Source organism: Neopelma chrysocephalum, unplaced genomic scaffold (assembly GCF_003984885.1).
Source record: "Neopelma chrysocephalum unplaced genomic scaffold, ASM398488v2 Primary Assembly neopelma1_104, whole genome shotgun sequence".
Classification (NCBI taxonomy): domain Eukaryota; kingdom Metazoa; phylum Chordata; class Aves; order Passeriformes; family Pipridae; genus Neopelma; species Neopelma chrysocephalum.
Genome location: NW_020897768.1, coordinates 1 through 16744, shown reverse-complemented (window position 1 = coordinate 16744; position 16744 = coordinate 1). Strand labels below are relative to the sequence as shown.

At 39.6% G+C, this 16744-nt stretch overlaps 1 protein-coding gene and 1 long non-coding RNA gene across 2 annotated transcripts; both read left to right on the top strand.

The window, feature by feature from the left end:
- On the top strand, positions 1–1806 carry LOC113973657. Its single transcript, XR_003536318.1, has 3 exons — positions 1–53; positions 1483–1595; positions 1769–1806. It is a non-coding gene; the product is annotated as an uncharacterized LOC113973657 (long non-coding RNA).
- A 3277-nt stretch (positions 1807–5083) lies between these two features.
- LOC113973655 (glutathione S-transferase A4-like) lies at positions 5084–15876 on the top strand. Its single transcript, XM_027696047.1, has 7 exons — positions 5084–5212; positions 9386–9504; positions 10204–10255; positions 13677–13809; positions 14134–14275; positions 15333–15464; positions 15595–15876. The coding sequence occupies exons 2-7, from the start codon at positions 9418–9420 to the stop codon at positions 15715–15717; spliced, it is 669 nt and encodes a 222-aa protein (XP_027551848.1). The 5' UTR covers positions 5084–5212; positions 9386–9417; the 3' UTR covers positions 15718–15876.
- The last annotated feature ends 868 nt before the right edge of the window (positions 15877–16744 follow it).

Sequence of the window (16744 nt, the reverse complement as noted above, 5' to 3'; positions counted from 1 at the left end):
ACAGCCCGAAAAATACCACCTGCGTGGGAAGGACCTGAAGGACCTGAAGCCTGGTAAAGTAACTTCAATCCTCTAAGCACCAGATGCCCACTTTTTAACTGTGACTACTTTTGTAGTCAACAGAAATAAATAATAGCACCAGATGGCAATTTATCTGGAAGGCATGTTTAACCTCTCAGCTTCTGACTGGAAGCGCATCTGCAAGCAACCTCAGAGTGCAGGGGAGAAAGGCATATATATACATATCACCAGCAGCCCCTTCCAGGCTTTGACCTGTGAAACTTTCCTTGTTGCCATCCCTTGGAATTTCTTGTCCTGCAGCCTGTGCCTATTGTCTCTCCTACTTCCACTATGGTCCTCTGAGGAAAGCCTGGTCCTGGCTCCTCTGTAACTATGTTTTAGGTAGGTGAAGACAGCAATTAGATCCATGGCACTTCACTATTTCACATTTCTATGAAAGGGCTAAACCAAAAAATAGCACATTTCACAGAAGATAAAAGAGGAATTGACTATAGGGAGGAAAGTTGAAATTCAGTGAACGGAATCAATATGCTGTGAATGAATAAACAGGATGCATTTCATCTTGTTAAATGCAGTTTGCCTAAATTCCCACTGATGTGAGAAGCAGAAACTCAGAAGAGAAGAAACTGAAGGACATGGTGCATATTAGCCATATACCAGCTCCCAGAATGGCACTGGCATCCAAAAAAGCTAATGTGACCTTGGTGTATAGTGAAAATTTCAAATTTTCATTGTTGTAACTCTATGTCCAGCTGTAATATTTACCCATGAGCTACCTAGCTATAGGCATCACTTAATCCTAATGCAGAACTGGGGACAACTTTTTAGTTATGTTGCAGATTTGTTTATATTGCTTGCCCTATAACTACAACTTTCCATTTCAGATCAGTTTCTACACTGCAGCAGAACTATTTAATCTCACATCTGGAAACATCATCCAGGAGAAGATGGAATGGAATGTTATGTTTTCTGGGAAGAGAAAAAGAGCTTGACTTCACCCTAGTGCAGGAAGATTAAATTCTGAAAGGCAGATTATCCCACTACTAATCATTGTATGGTTTTATACCTTGCCTTGTAAGCTTGTACCATCTGATTTGCACATACTTTTCTCTGAGGCTGTACCATCTACTTCTAGGAGAGTGCCTTCTTCCTTGTCATCAGCCCTGAGCCACCTTCAGATGAAGCTGATTTAACAGGCTTTTGTTGGCTTATGATTAGAACTTTTTCCACCCCTATTCTTAGTAGTTGCATTGTGTTCAATCTTAGGCTTTTAAAGCAAGAGTAAACAACATTGCCACAAATAAGAAATTCCTCCAGTTTGTCAGCTAACAAAGCAATGATGAATCCAGATGAACAAGCTGTAGCATTAACAGATTTTTTTACCATGAAATGAAGCCAGGTTCCACCTGCTGTCATTTTCAACCCCTTTTCTGACTTCAACCTTGATTTTTGTTCTTCTAGGTTTTTACTATCTTGCACATGCAACAGGAACAAATGAGTCTCATGCTGAAAACATCATTAGAGAAGAAGCCAAGTTACATTTCACAAACTGTTTTACATTATCTACAAGAAAGGTAAATGCACAGTTAGATCATTACTTATAAATGTCATTAAAGCCCAATCGTTTTATAATTTTGAACATGCTACCAAACAGTGAATAAAGAGCATCTTAAAGGTGGGATAATTCTAGGCTATATAAATACTGTGTCACTAATCTTGGTTCATTGACTCTTTTTTATGCTGACAGGTCTGTGTAAGAGGGTTTAGGGGAAGGAGAGAATATTTGTTTTGAAGATATATTAATACTGAAATCTGTATTAGGGTTATGGGGTCTTTTGAAAATTCTGATGAACTCCAGGGAAAAAAAACTTCAGTGAAAACAAGTGTTTTATAGGAGAAGAAATAGACTTGTGGTCAATAAAACCTATTTCTCTTGTCTGAGAAGTATAAATAAATCTGGTTTTATTTTAAAAGTACCAGAACAAGCCAAAAAAAAAAGTTTACAGGATGAGAGCTGATTTTAAATTTGTTCAAGTGGTCAATATTTATAATTATTTTATTGTAAAAAGTATTTTTAATTGGAAAAAAACCAAATTGTTGTCTAGCTTTATAATTGGTCAACAGCAGACAAAAATAGAATTGAAATTTCTGCTTTACTTCTTTATATCTTCTTTTGAAAATAAAAAGATTCTTTAAACCTGAGTTTAGATTAGTAGTAGTTTTAGTTGTAACAATGCACATAAACTGAGAGTCTTAGAAAGTTTCCCAGAACATACCAGAGACCAGAGGAAACATACACAAGTTTTGATCAAAATATGAAGTCATTATAATTTTTTAAAATATTAATTATATTTAATATAATAATAATATTTAATTATAATTACTTAATTATTAAGCTATTTAAGATAAATATTTCACAATGAAATTTGTACTACTGAAGTTATTTTTCAATTGGCTTTGAGACCTTGATCTTGCCTATCTTGTGACTAGATAAATCAGCCCTTTGACCATACCGAGATACTTAGATCAATAAACACTAAACAATCCAAATTGCAACATTCTGTAAACCAGCTCTCCGTTTAACCTCCCCTCACCAGCAGCACAATGGGTGTAAATCAGACTTTTCTGTGCCAGTGGTCTGGCTGCGTGCCAAAGAGCTTACAGAAACAGTCTTGGTTAACCTTGTCTTTGGGCAGCCAGTAAAGCTTCCCAAACAGAACCAGTGCACTCACTGAAAGTTTGCAGCAAGTCCAAGCTTAAGTGATGCATGACTTGTTTTAACTATTCACATGGACTCTAATTACTTTTATCACAGTGGTGGCGTGCTTCAGTTTAGGAGTGCAATAAGCAGCATGGGGAGAATCCTCCTACCTTCCTGTGTTTAATTCTTTAGTGGCAGTTAGTGATGTATCCTGTGCTTACCTCTGAGAGGATGCTGTATTCAGGCATGGTCCCCCAAGCCAGATGCTTAGTGGTTTGTGAGGGTTGCACGTAGGCAAATTTCGAGAAGACTTTGAACTGGTCTCATCTACAGCACAAGGAAGTGTGTCCACAGAGCACAGTGGGAACCTGACATGCCAGGGCATGGTATACACGTTATTTAAAATATGCCTGTGCCCAACCCCAGATCATTTAAGTGGCACCTGGGCCCCATGGCCGCTGCCTGAAAACTCATGGGTGTGGCTTAACAAAGCATGTATAAAAGAAACTTATTTTCTTTTCTTCTCTAAAGGTTCAGAACAGCTATTCAAGTTACAGATGGCAGTAACCTCATTGATATGATACCTTCAGATGTCAAAGGAGCTTTCTAATTACATTATGAAAGGCTGTGCTGGAAGCAAAATAAAAACAAGGTGGAAAGTCCTTCTGTCAAACAGGAATGTGTAGAAGGGAACAATAGTCAAAGATGGGTGTGGACATGTTCAGCAAATCCAAAAAGCGTCAGAATGCTTTTGCTTGACCACTCATCCCTGAACCTCAAATCAAGGACCTCTTCCTCCCATTCTTCTTTGCCGTCAAGCCTTTTGCTGCCATTGTCAGCATCTGAGACTGCAGAGGGGGCCAAGTGACAACAGTCACACACATGCTCTGCTGTGGTCGCTGTTCCTGAACCAGCTCTTTCACTCAGGTGCTGATACCAAAGACCTCAAAAGCAGGAATAGATTAATCTTGATTTAATACTGCCATCACAGACAGGTGTGAACAAATGCTCCTTTCTTAATCAGCTATACCTGTATGTGCCCCATTCCTACTTTAGCCCCATCTGCATTGCTGGTTTAGGCATATAGGGACCACTGGCTGGCACTGCTTCCAGCTAGTGTGTTATGGCATGCATTGACATCACACTCAGACCTTCCAAAATAGGATGCTGTACCCATGCTGCCTGCTAGAAACTGTTTTGGGCATCTGCTGGACTTTTGAACCATACTTGGGAATTTTGTGTGGGGTAACCTGGTGGTAACTGGGTTTGACATAGAAGATACAGAAGCATGCATTTAATGGTATGCTTTATTCATTAAATTATGAACTTGAGAGGGAGTTAAAATTAGGCAAAGTGTAAAGAAGTATCATACAGAGGTTTTTTACTGACACCATCAACCTCTGAAGCACATAAATTACAAATTTGCAAGAAGCCTCTATTGGAAGTGCATCCTCTAGAAGAGACTGCCAGCAATTACCAGGCAGAGAAACCATAATGAAACTCCAGCTATGAAGAAAAAGAAAGTAGCAGCTTTGGAGGGATTTCCCCAAGATAGTTACCTAGAGACTTTTGTCCTGACATTCCTCATTGTGAGATGCTGTGGCTTTAGACAGATAAATACAATTTTGATAACAGTGTGGGTTCTGGGAACAGATCTTCAGATTAGCTGTACTGATGTCTGCTGCAGGGTTGTAAAGTGATGCCCAGTATCACATGTGGGTCTATGCTAGAGGAGAGACCCTGATCTTTGGCACCCAAATCCCATTTCCATCTGCTCTGCCACCCTTGTGTCTGTTTGCATCCACTTTCAGTTTTGGTATTTTCACCTGAAATATACATAGAAGAGCTGAAACAGTTACTTCTCATGGAAACAGGGTAAGAAAATCATAGTTTATTTCATCTCTGAGTACTAGCCATGTGCATGCAATTTCCAAAATTAATGCTATTGCCTTAAGACATAGGGTGAGGTTGTGACAAAAATGGCTTTTATCAAGTTATCACTAAGTAAGCTTGATACTATATTCAAAGTAATGGAACACTATTATCCCATACTTTGGGTAACTTTTCTGTGCCATACAGCACTGAAAGTAAAAAACCAGGATTACTGCTAAGTAGTGAAACAAACCTAGAAACTTCAGTGGTTTGTCTTCAAATACCCTAAATATAACCCAGAAAAATCTATAATTTTCTCAGTGTTTCAACATGTCTTGCTCTTGTATTTGGGTAAAATGCTGCCAAAATTCCAAGAGAGCAGTTCAAACAGACAGCTACCATAGCAACTATGAGGTTACCCTCATGGTCTAGTCAAATCATCAAACTGACAGTGTGTGCCTTGGGTGTCAATTTTCAGAGCCATACGCCTTTAAGTTTAAAAGCATTGGGAGTTTTTCTCTCTAATTGGGTATGGCCGGAAACTCCCCTGGACTGCAAAGTTTAAACAGCCCTGGGGAACCTGCCTGTGCTGGGTGGAGACTGAGTTAGGGCCAGAAGGTAAGTACTGACTTAGAAATTCCTTTTTCTTAAAGCATTTGAGTGATTATTTTAAGTGAAGCTACTTCCAAATTTGCTGGGGTAATGTAAATTTTCTGCTCTCTTTAGTTTGTGTGCCAGATAGACTAAGCATGGCTTGATAGTTACTCACCAGCTGAAAGCTGTAGGAGAGAGAATACCAGAGAAAGACATGTTTTAACCAGGAAATGAATCCTACAGTGCAGTCCAGAGCTGAGCAAGGCAGCCATGAAACTGCTGATGGGACAAAGTGTGGGAGGGTGAAAGTGTGCAGGAGACTGTGTTGGTCTCTTCTGGGTTTGAGCAGGAAAGATGGCCCACTGGACTTTGGTCCCGTCTCCAGGGCTAAAGGGCACTTCATGCTGAATGCAGGTACTGCTGTTTCTGGAAGGACATGCCCTCTTAAATTGTTCTTGCACGCCTGAGATGCATGCCCAGAGAAATTCAGGACAGGTATGTTTTTAAGGCTCACTAGGAAATAGGATGGAAAGACAGAGTTTATACAAAAACAATAAAAACATTTGTATATAGTCAAATTTTTTGTTGAAGTCTTTTCTAGATATTAGGGTAGCGCGTACAAAATGCAGTTACTTATTTGGCTGCAGCATAAATTCCTGTCATGAACCAATTCTTCAGCAGTGTCTGTGCTAGTGCAGTAGTCCCAAAATGCCCTGTATTGTGATGCATTTTTACTGTGAGAATCAGGTATTGCTTAGGTAAAATAGGAAGGTTTTCTGCATCTGTTCTCCACATTCCCTGGGAAACTTTGATTGGTTCTGTCTTTTGCAAGAGTCAATTTCTTCAGCAGGAGTAGTCAGACATATCTTTTCAGGGGCAAACAACACCAGCTCAGACCACTGGTCTGCTTGTAAGACAAGTATTTCATACGGCTGTGGTGTTGTATCTTTAGCAGCAATATCTCTTAGACCATTTTCTAGATCTTCTTTTATCCTTCTGCTGGCATGGTCTGGCTGGTGAATGATAGTAAGTTTCTCTGGCAATTTTATAGCTTTTAACAGTTGAGTAATTTGTGAAGCATTTGATATTTTATTTCCATCAGAAGTTATAAACCCACACAGCGTTTATAACTGCCCAGTAGCATGGCATACTCCAAATGCACATTGAGAATCAGCATAAACATTTAGTCTTTTCTTTGTACAGCTAATAGACATTTGTTAATGCAAATAATTCAGCTGTTTGTGCACTCAGCCTCAGACTGAGCAGTGAAGCCTCCACTGCTTCATTCACAGCAGTTATTCAATAACCCAGTTGCTACTCAGATAATATGACCATCCACCAACAGTTCCAGATTAGGATTTAGAAACAACACATCTGTTAAATCAGCTTGAGCATTTTATGCTTCATGGGTTGTTACTACACAATTGTGATGTGCAGTTCCTTCCTCAGGTGAAAGGAGTAAGAGTGGCAAGGTTCAACGTTAGTTACCATCCCTGAGGCTATTCCTTACCCTTCTTGTGCATAGTCTGGTAGTCTATGAAAATTGCAGCTTGCTTCAACAGCTTGAATGTTTTTACCTTGTTAGTTGTCCATTGAATGGTTCTCCATCATCTTGGATAATAATTGGTATCAGGGGTTTTGCTATTTGCTTGAAAGATTTATCTGGGGTGGCAGAATCCTACAGCTCCTAAAAAGCGTTTGTTTTTAGTGGCTGGTTTTGGAAGAGTTTGAATGATTTTAATATGGTTTTCAGATAAACGCTACTCCTCTTGCTGAAGAATTTAGCAGATAACCCAGATAATTCTACCTTTCTCTTATAAATGTTGTAACTTAAGTGGAGACACCCTTTCCAGCTGAGACGAACAGTAAGGAATGGGTGACAGCTAAACAAGATTGCTTCGTTATTAATAAAGCATCAACATACTCTTATCAAAAATGGATCAACTTTTTTAAACACTTCATCCTGGAAGTCTTTTACTAAAACTAGAAAAATAGTGAAGGTCTGAGTGAAGTCCTGAGGGAGCCTTGGCTATGTCAGCTCAACACTCCCCCAGATGCAAAAAGGCATCGAGAGTCTGGATGAATAGGTTTGCTGATTTAAAGTAGAAAAAGTTGCATGGTTTCCAGTAAGTCAAGGGTTGTATCTGCTGACCTTCAGAAAATCTCAAGAGTCAGTGGTCACATAGAAATGGGCAACTAAACCGAGCTCTCAGGCAATACTCTGGTCCAGACCCACGAACTGAAAGTAGCTGCCTGTATGTGAGCTACCAGTGTCAGGTCCCTGTACAGTCAATGGAGATACATTCAGTCGATCTAAGGATTAAGGAGACTTTTAACCAAAAAACAAGGGGTTTTTTCCTGTGTTGGAAGCTCAAGACAACTAAAATCCACTCGGAGCTGACAGAGTTACTCTTAATTAAAAAAGAAAAAATAATCTGATGACAAGTTTTAATTCTCCATTTGTCTTTGCTCTTCTCATATAATTTAAAACCCCATAGAATTTCTTGTTCATGTAAAATGATACATAAAGCCTTTTACTCCCTGCACTTTTGTTCTGCAAACAATAGGTAATTTTTCCAAGACGTTTAAGTTTCATATGCTTGATATTGCAGTCATTGGCTTTTTTAGTTAAAATAAAAGTTTTATTTACTCTTAAGTTTCTGCACATTACAAGTTGGGGCAATTTGTGTTGAAGTGATATGGATGCAACATATCTGAGAAGTATGATAATGAAAGAGGCATTAGTTAGTGGTTGTGAACTATGTAGATAAGCTGCCCTACAGTGAAAGCTTGTCACACAACGTGCAGAAATTAATAAAACACTGTCCTAGAGGCAACTGTAATTAGAAACAGCTATTGACACTTTAAAACTGAACATTATGCTTTTTTCCTTAAAGTGTATTTGGATTATATTTTCTAAATTACCCAAAATATCCCTAGTTATTCTAGTAACATGACTCTGTTCTACTGAAATTGCTCAAGGGAGAACTCTTGATCTTATTCTTTAAAATCAAGTATTGGCAAAATATGTTCCAAATGTACTTTATTTTAAGTACACTTACAAAGCACTATGACTTGAAGAAAACATAAACTAGAGTGTACCGAGCTCAATTCAAATGAGAAATGTCAAGTGGATGCAAAGCGTGGCAGATGTAATGTTGCAGCTTTGGCTTTTAGCTCTGAGAAAACTGGGGTCATCTGTAAAATTAGGGCCATTAGGACATGATTAGGATGTCTATTTTAATGGGTTTTTTTCTTCCAATCATTAGATTGGATACAAACATCTATGTGAAGGGGACTGCTAGTCCTGTTCTTTTGGTAATTAGGGCAATGAAGCACAGAGAAATGAAGGCCTGAATTTGGAAATACTTATACTGAAGTATCAGCTCAGATAGTCCAGCTGATTGTCCCTACATATGAAACAGCTCAATACAAGCACACTGTCTCTGCTGCTCACTCTGAGAGAGGTGATGCTGCAGCAAGTGTCAGACAGCCTGCATGTGCCTGTTCCCTGGGCATGCAGGTTCCCCAAGCCCTGGGGAATACTTTTGGGAGCATCTGAAGCCAGTGCTTCCAGATTTGGCTTTGAGGGACACCTCAAGGCTGCCAAAAGCAGCAAGGAGACAGGCTGTAGCTATGCAGGATGGCCAAGGAAGCTCATCCTGTTTCATGGAATAAAGGAAATATTAACAATTCATTTGCCCCTATTTGAGGAAAGAAATGGACTGCAGTTGAAGCTGCAAAATGCATATATGGCTAATAAAGCTAGACAAAGTCCAGCACACCAGTAAAACATGTTTTCCTTGAACTTCTTTTCATCTTTTCAATGAGGACTATGTCAATGAGGGTGAGTAACCTCCCTGAAGATGTGGTAGGATTTTCAGTGCCTTTGTATAATTGTCTTAAAATGCAGCAAGATTTCCCCTGTAGCTAGGGACTTATACCGCTTGTTTAAACATGTCTGTGTTTGCTTATAATCATAACAAACCTCCCTAGTAGCACTGGGGAAGCTTTATAGGTTCACACATCTTTCCTTTCCTAACAGAGGTGGTATGGAGCCATCGGTCCATCTCTCATTTTATGTTTTAAAGCAGATGAAGTTTAAACTTCAATAGGCATAGTGAGAATAAAAGGTGCCCTCTCCCCTCAAAATAATGGTGCTTACACCAGTTTTAAGAGGTACTGTTGTCTGCTTAGCATTTTTTTCAGGGAACCAGGAGTGCAGAAGCATGTCAGGGAAGCCCAGGCTTACCTACTTGAATGGAAGGGGGCGAATGGAGCCCATACGATGGCTGTTGGCGGCAGCCGGCGTGGAGGTGGGTTTGCGTTTGGTACAGTGTTAAAGACTGGTGTTCTCAGCTGGCTTCACTGAGGAACAATTTAACACAGATGTGGAGAATAAACAGCCCCATGAGGGTGGTGAAATTCATTTGGCCAGTGGGACTGCATTTTTGTAACTACTTTGTTTGGTGGTTAATACTTGGGATGCAAACTCAGCTGAGCTTAAAGTTTATTAGGGCTAGTATCAATACTCTTAAGAAATTACTGAAGGGCCTTTAAATAAATCCCCATTTTGACCCATTATGCTTAACCTGATTTTTCTAGCCATGCAAAACCACCTTAACTCAGTCTTATTAATTTGCAGTTACAGTGTGTCTAATAGAAGAGTGTTGTTGACTGGGGTGGGGTTAGAAATATTTAATTTACCTTGTGCTTTCCTTGGCATTGGCTCCAACCTGTCTTGTTCCTGTAGATGCCTGCTCTCTGTTTCTACCTGCATTTAGGTTATTTCTGAATCAGTGCCCTGATGCAGAAGTGGCCAGGCCCTTCTGCTCCCCATCAGCTGTCAGGGTGTGCGTGGGATCCTCAGGACATCTGGGCTCATACAGAGCAGTTGAAGATCTGGCCCATTACGTTTTACTTGACTCTGTGCTCTGTGCATGGTTATGTGCAGTCACTTAGAGAAGAAAAGTGTTCAAATACAGCAGTGTAACACTATTCTCTCTCCTTTTTAGTTTGAAGAGGTTTTTTTGCAAACAAAAGAACAATATGACAAGTTAATCAAAGGTAAGAATCCCAAGACCTGAGTTCTGGTCCCTGAAAATATTTCTCCAATTTAGCTGAATGTGTGGTTTAAAAATAGTTTATTTAAATGAATGCAAACTTCTAAGTGCATACCTTGAGTACTGCAATACTAGTTTTGAATAACCTGTTATTTCCAGTGCCATATAATTCCTATAAGCTAAAATACATCTTAATTATCTATGCTGTTGAACTGTTAGCATGGTTCCTGGCACAATTTTGGTCCATGGCAAATAGCACTTCCTAAGCAATTTCTAGGCATCATTTGGGAGTTGTCTTGGACCAAGGGCCATTTCCAAGATGTCATTCAGAGGTAACCATCATACTCTATAGGCAGAGAGGGTGGAGTAGAGTGAATGTGGCCAGCCAGCTGGCCTGAGCTGTTGTTGAGTTGATGAGTATACATGTACCTCTGTGTTGATTCTGAATGCAGTTAGATAAGCCTCTAAAGGAAAGGCTGACATGGCCCCAAAATCTCCAGGAAAACCAGTTTCTGTTTCTGTAAGCTCTGTGTGAACACCCTAGTGACAGTTCTAAGCAGAATAAGCCTCAGATATGAAGCTTCCCCTAGACAAAAACATGGAGCCAGCGGAGGGACCTGTGGAAAGCCTGACATGGTCAAAGCAGCAAAGACTTCGTGTCAGCCTTGGGAGAGATGAGATCAGTTCCTAAACACCAGTGCATACCCCCAGGCACTGCCCTTGATATCTGGTAAGATGAAATCCAGCAGTGAACCCCACCGCAGCCACCCTGGAAGAGGACCTTGCTGCCAAGGTGGGGAAGGAGTTGGGACTGTGAGGAGCATTACAGGGTGCACGTGCCCCACAGTTTACCTGCTGCCCAAGACACATGAGAGAAACCTCACAGCAGGCTGAGCTTGCCAAGACATACCAGGAGACTCAAAAGAGGACTTGATGGCATTCAGTCTGAGCTCAGAAAGGATTAGCTGTGTTTAAAGAAATTCTGACAGTAGAGCTAAAATGAACAAAAATTAAAAAGTGGTATCAAGTAGATCAGAATTTAATTTGCCAGTCCATTTGGCTGGGACTTGGACAATGTGGGAGGGCAGTGCAGTGTAAAGAAACCAGTTATAGCTCTAAATATGATAGCACAGGTACTAAAAGCCCAAATGAAAGCCCTTCTTAGGATTTAGGACTAGTAATCTAGACAGAGTGATACAATCCTGGATACAGCATCCAAGCTTATTCATATCCAGGGAGAAAAATTAGTCGTGAAAAGGATAGGGAAGTTTTTATAAAGAAGATCAAGCATTTTATATCTATATATTGAGCTTTAGAGGGTGAGAACACAAAGAAAAAAGTGTGGTTTAATATAATGGGTTGAAGAGAGACAAATTAGTCATCCTGATAAAGGGACCTCTGGAATGTTGCCAGTTGTGCAGGACAGGACTCAGCAGAAATAACTCCACATTACTTATCCCTCTAATTTTTTTTTCCTCTTCCTACCAACACGCTTTTTGTCAGGGTATCCTGTGTTTAGATATCACCACATCATTAGACTGGTTCAGGTGTGACTTTGGCCCATACCAGCTGATGATCCTCTAAGCAATGTCCCCACAATATCAGGAAGATGCCTGGGCCAGGGGCTGTCCCTAACAGGCAGCTTGAAGATAGACAGCTCTTTTGGAGGCTGAGTGTTAAATAGCTTTGGCCGGGCAGACCTGTACCCTGAAGGATGACAAGTCTGGTGCAATCTGTGTAGCCACAGGTTGCCCAGGTTGCTACCTGGATCTCAACAAGCTCTGCTGGTTGGTTGCAAATAGTAGGTCTAGGTGACTGGTTTTTTATGTATGCTCTGCAGACTACCTTTGGACAGCACAATGCAACCCCTGAAATTACTGGTAAACTGCTTTTAATCCTGCATATATATATTCTATGCAGTGATTATATGGAGTGGTTCATCCTCACTGCAAAACAAAGGAAGAGAAGCAGTCCACTACTGGTTTTAAGAGGGATTCCTCTTTTCTGTAGATAAGAAATAAACCATGTATTCAGTTCAGTCACATTTGTTGCATCACTTTTTGTCAAGGGCCAGAAAGTCAAATTTTATTTTTCACTTCACATCTTCCTGCTGAAAAAAACCCTTGCAGAGCTGTTAGTTTTCTCATTCTACTGTTTCTGCTAGATAAATACCAAGTAATGCTTCTTCTTTAAGCTGCAGAGATGTGTTCTGGAAATACATGAAGACATGTGATTTTTCTGTGAATGTTTACAAGAAACAAATACAAGCTATTTGTTGCTGCAGAGAGAACTACTCTTTGAATTGCAACTGTAAATTAATAATATAGAACAAGTGAAGAAGGCTTATTAATTGTAGCCTAGTGAGGTATTTTAACAGCTCTGGGGAGAAAAAATCAAACAGATGTGCCTGTTAAAATGAACCTTTACACCTGAAAGAATTCACCAAACAGATTAAAATTGAGCAATTAAAAGATGTCATTAACTTTTGAGCAATGCAAATTGACATTTGCCTCTTTGGATTTGGAGTTTTGCTGTGATTTTTTTTTTTTAACAGGGCAGGATTGTTCTCTGGATGCCCTTAGTATGTAAATGGAGGAGGGAGTATCTCCAAAGACAGTGAATTAGTCCAGCAGAATACTGGTCTAGAATAGACTGACTTTGCAATGCTAAATCTCTATGTCAACTTAGCTCTCAGAGATGCCTCACTGAAGGCTCAGAAAAATGCTCCTACCAGCACCAGTGGAAAATGGGATTACAAAGATGTTTTTGAATAGGCCTAAATTGTTGTGGAATGGCACTGAGGCCAGGCCTATAATGAAAATCTATGGGGACGCTCCAACTCTTGTCCTGCAGTGACTATGTAAAACTTACTTAAACACCAACAGCTGTCACAACCTCTGCCCCTAGATCTGTAGCTTCATGATATTTAAAGTTGCCTGACCCCTTCCTTTGTTCCAGAAGCTTGGTGTTGCTGCAGTACTAGCCCTCTCATTCTTTCTACTCGCTTGTTCCTGACAGGGAATTGATCATCATTCAAAATAATTGGATTTTTTTTTAATTCAGATTTAACATATATCTTTATTCTCCTCTTATTCCTTGGGTTGAAAATGCTGGTTCAGGCTTTTTCTGCCAGCATGAGGCAGGGTCCAGAAGTGCAAATGAGCAGGCACTGTCAGCTCCCAGCAGCTAGTGAAGCTCTGGTAAGGCTGTAAAGCCAGGGCCCAGCTGCACTGCAATGACCTAGCTACAGAAGTGTGATACAGGCTATTTGATCTTTCCCACAATGTTACTTTACTGCATGGAGTTTTGCAGTTAGGGCAAGACATCAGTGGTCTCCTACACTGCAAGAGAAATGTGCTTAGTCTCTTGCTCTCCTGTCCAGCTTGCAGTCTAGGAGGAACTAACAGGCTAACTCTCTACCCTAGATGGAGTCCTCCTGTTCCAGCAAGTGCCCCTGGTTGAGATCGATGGGATGAAGATGGTGCAGACCAGAGCCATCCTCAGCTACATAGCAGGGAAATACAATCTCTATGGGAAAGACTTGAAGGAGAGAGCCCTGTACGTAACACTGCCTTTCCCTTAATGAGCAATCTGTTATTTGATAGCTACATTATACAAACCAAATTCTATCCTGTAAATCCAGTATAAAGGTATGAGAAAAGCTAACACAGTAAGTTTTAACAACTGCTTCTGAAATGCTCCTAAACAGAAGCAGGCTTTTATTCTTTTTAAAAAATATTTAGGTTTAGTTTGTTTTTAGTTTTGGCTGTGAAAATTGCCACTATATTGGTGGTATAAAATTCCTCTAAGTTGCCTTAGTTAATTGGAAAACAGAAAAAATAACTTCTGTGCTCTTTTCTACTGTCTTCTCCTGATCAATAGGATTGACATGTATGTGGAAGGAATATCAGATCTGATGCAAATGATTTTGATGTTTCCTTTCTCTCCACCTGATGCAAAGGAGAAAAATCTTGACTCAATTAAGGAGAGGGCAACTAACAGATACTTTCCAGTCTTTGAAAAGGTACGTGAAAACAAGGATGCGTTTTCATATATTGTATTTACAATTATAAAAAAGTTTGTTTAAAATAAGAACTTGTCTGTATTGCAGGTCAGTTCCAAATCCTCAGCTTTCTTGGCTATCTCAAAGAAGGGGAAATACAGCAGCATGTTTTCATCTATTTGTTGACTTGTGTTGTCAGGGCTGTGGTATTTGAACATCTACAAAGGAAACAAAGCAAAATGTTCTCAGCTATACAGCAAAACTTTTCACTGAAGTAAAAGCAAGCACACATAATTTTTTTTCCTTGAAGGAATAGTTCCATACTTTTACATGTTTAGAGCACATCTCTCTGCTATATTTAATTTAATTTGGAACAGTTTCATTGGAAGAATGCAAAAATCCCTTGCAAATAAATTAGGTAGAGAGATTAGGAGTACTTTAGTAAAACATAGTCATAGATTTCTGCACATCCCACTTCCAAAAACAACAAACCAAACCCATATTATTCATGCATCTGGCAACATTTCCCACTTTGGTAACATTCATCTAGTTTTGATGGAAAACAATAATAAAAGATGAACATCATAGAAGTTCTTATGACCATAATAACCTGTTCCCAAAGGCAGGGATTTTTCTTGGCTAGCTTTGTAATTCTGCATTTCTAAGTTTGCTTTCTGGTATCAACATTGGACATAACTTTAGATAAAATAAATGGCAGTTTTATAAGTTCTCTAAGTTGCTTCTTAGTTCCTCGATTATCCCTATTTCTAACTTTATGACTCTTACTAGGCTACCTAAGCATATGATTTTGTCTCTGTTCCCAGTGCCTATCATCATTCCTCGTTACTGAATGACCAGCGTTTGTAGTCTGTGTACTACAACATGAAAAGAACAAGAGTTCATTTTTTCCCCCCAACAACAGAGAATTGATTTAGGCTCACAGCTTCCAGCTGAAAACTCCACCCTGAAATTTCAGATATAATTGCTGTTCAGCTCTACAGCTGTGCCGTGAGGCTCAGCTGCTAGGCAACATATGTCCCATTCTCATCTGCAGCCCACATTCTCCTGTGTTCTCCAGGTTTTGAAACAACATGGCCAAGACTTTCTCGTGGGCAACAAATTCAGCTGGGCAGATGTTCAGCTAATTGAAGCAATTTTAGCAGTGGAGGAGAAAATTCCTGCTGTGCTGTCGGGGTTTCCTCAGTTGCAGGTAATTTTGTTATTGAGCATGCATATATTCAGGAGCTAGAGGGAAATCCTGATCATCTCCCCGTGCTGTGTAAATCATGTTTCTATGTGGTGGAATTTCTGTCTTACTCTGGTTTTCTTATTATTTTTAGGCATTTAAAACCAAAATGAGCAATATGCCTACAATTAAGAAGTTCCTGCAGCCTGGCAGCCCAAGGAAACCCCCACCAGATGACCATTACGTAGAAACTGTGTTGAAGGTTTTTAAGAGATGAAAGCCTTGCCACCTTTGGTGAGACCCAGAATACTGGAAGAAAAAAAAAAAGGCAAAACATCAACCCCAGCTCAGTAAATTAGTATTGTGGTAGTGAAAAACAGTGCTAAAAAACCAAAACAACCCCAACCAGAAATAAAGCAATCTATTGCTCTGGCAACATAACAGCAGCTTTGTCTTTATTGATATATCAAATGCTTGGCAAAATATGAAAACAAAGGAGCATGGAAGCAAAGAAGTATTTGTAATGTAGGGAATTTTTTAATTTCAAAAAAGATCAATGCAGTGTTAGTATTGTCAGAATGTAACTTGTTGGAGAAGATATTTCCTGCATGCAAATAAGCTTCAGAATAAGAGCTAAAGAAGAGAAGACTCACTGCATCACTTATCTTTTAAAGACGTAGACTTGTTTAAAGGTAACCTCTTTAAGGCTTGTGGGTGAATTGGATTTTTTAAGATATCTCTGCAATGTTTTCCTTGCAAAATTGATTATTTTTCCTCATAAATTAATTATTTCAAACCCTGTGTATGATCCTACCAGAAATTCACTTGAACAAAGTGTAATGGAAGAAACAACGCAATCTGTTTTTCAGAGCCAGGTAAGGCAGAGGTGGTTTCTTTCTACACATTTAGGACAGCACCAGAAATTCAGGTTCCATTGACTTTCAAATAAAATATGAGGGCTTACATACACTTACAGCACATGATAACAGCCTTGTGAAGAGGCCTCATGCAACAGACAAACATTTGCATGGAAGGAGACTTTGGTCCAACCAATGTTGGTAACAAAATCTGATGCTTCATATTGCCATGATGTAAGTATAGAAAAAAGAAAATTAGAAAAAAAGAAAAGAATTGGAAAATGAACCTGGGAGAGAGAAAACAGAAGAACAGCATATTCCAAAATACTTTACAAGCTCAGTGAAGGGACATCTCCAAAAATCCTGCTAAATTAGGAGACAGACGGTATTAGACTTTTTGCTTCTAGAGTTCATTACGGCCAGGCCTACAAATTATTAATCCAGCCA

Coding starts and splice junctions, on each gene's coding strand:
- LOC113973655 (XM_027696047.1), top strand. CDS start 9,418: ATGTCAGGGAAGCCCAGGCTTACCTACTTGAATGGAAGGGGGCGAATG. Junction 14,276..15,332: donor ACTTTCCAGTCTTTGAAAAG/GTACGTGAAAAC, acceptor TGTGTTCTCCAG/GTTTTGAAACAACATGGCCA. Junction 15,465..15,594: donor CGGGGTTTCCTCAGTTGCAG/GTAATTTTGTTA, acceptor TATTATTTTTAG/GCATTTAAAACCAAAATGAG.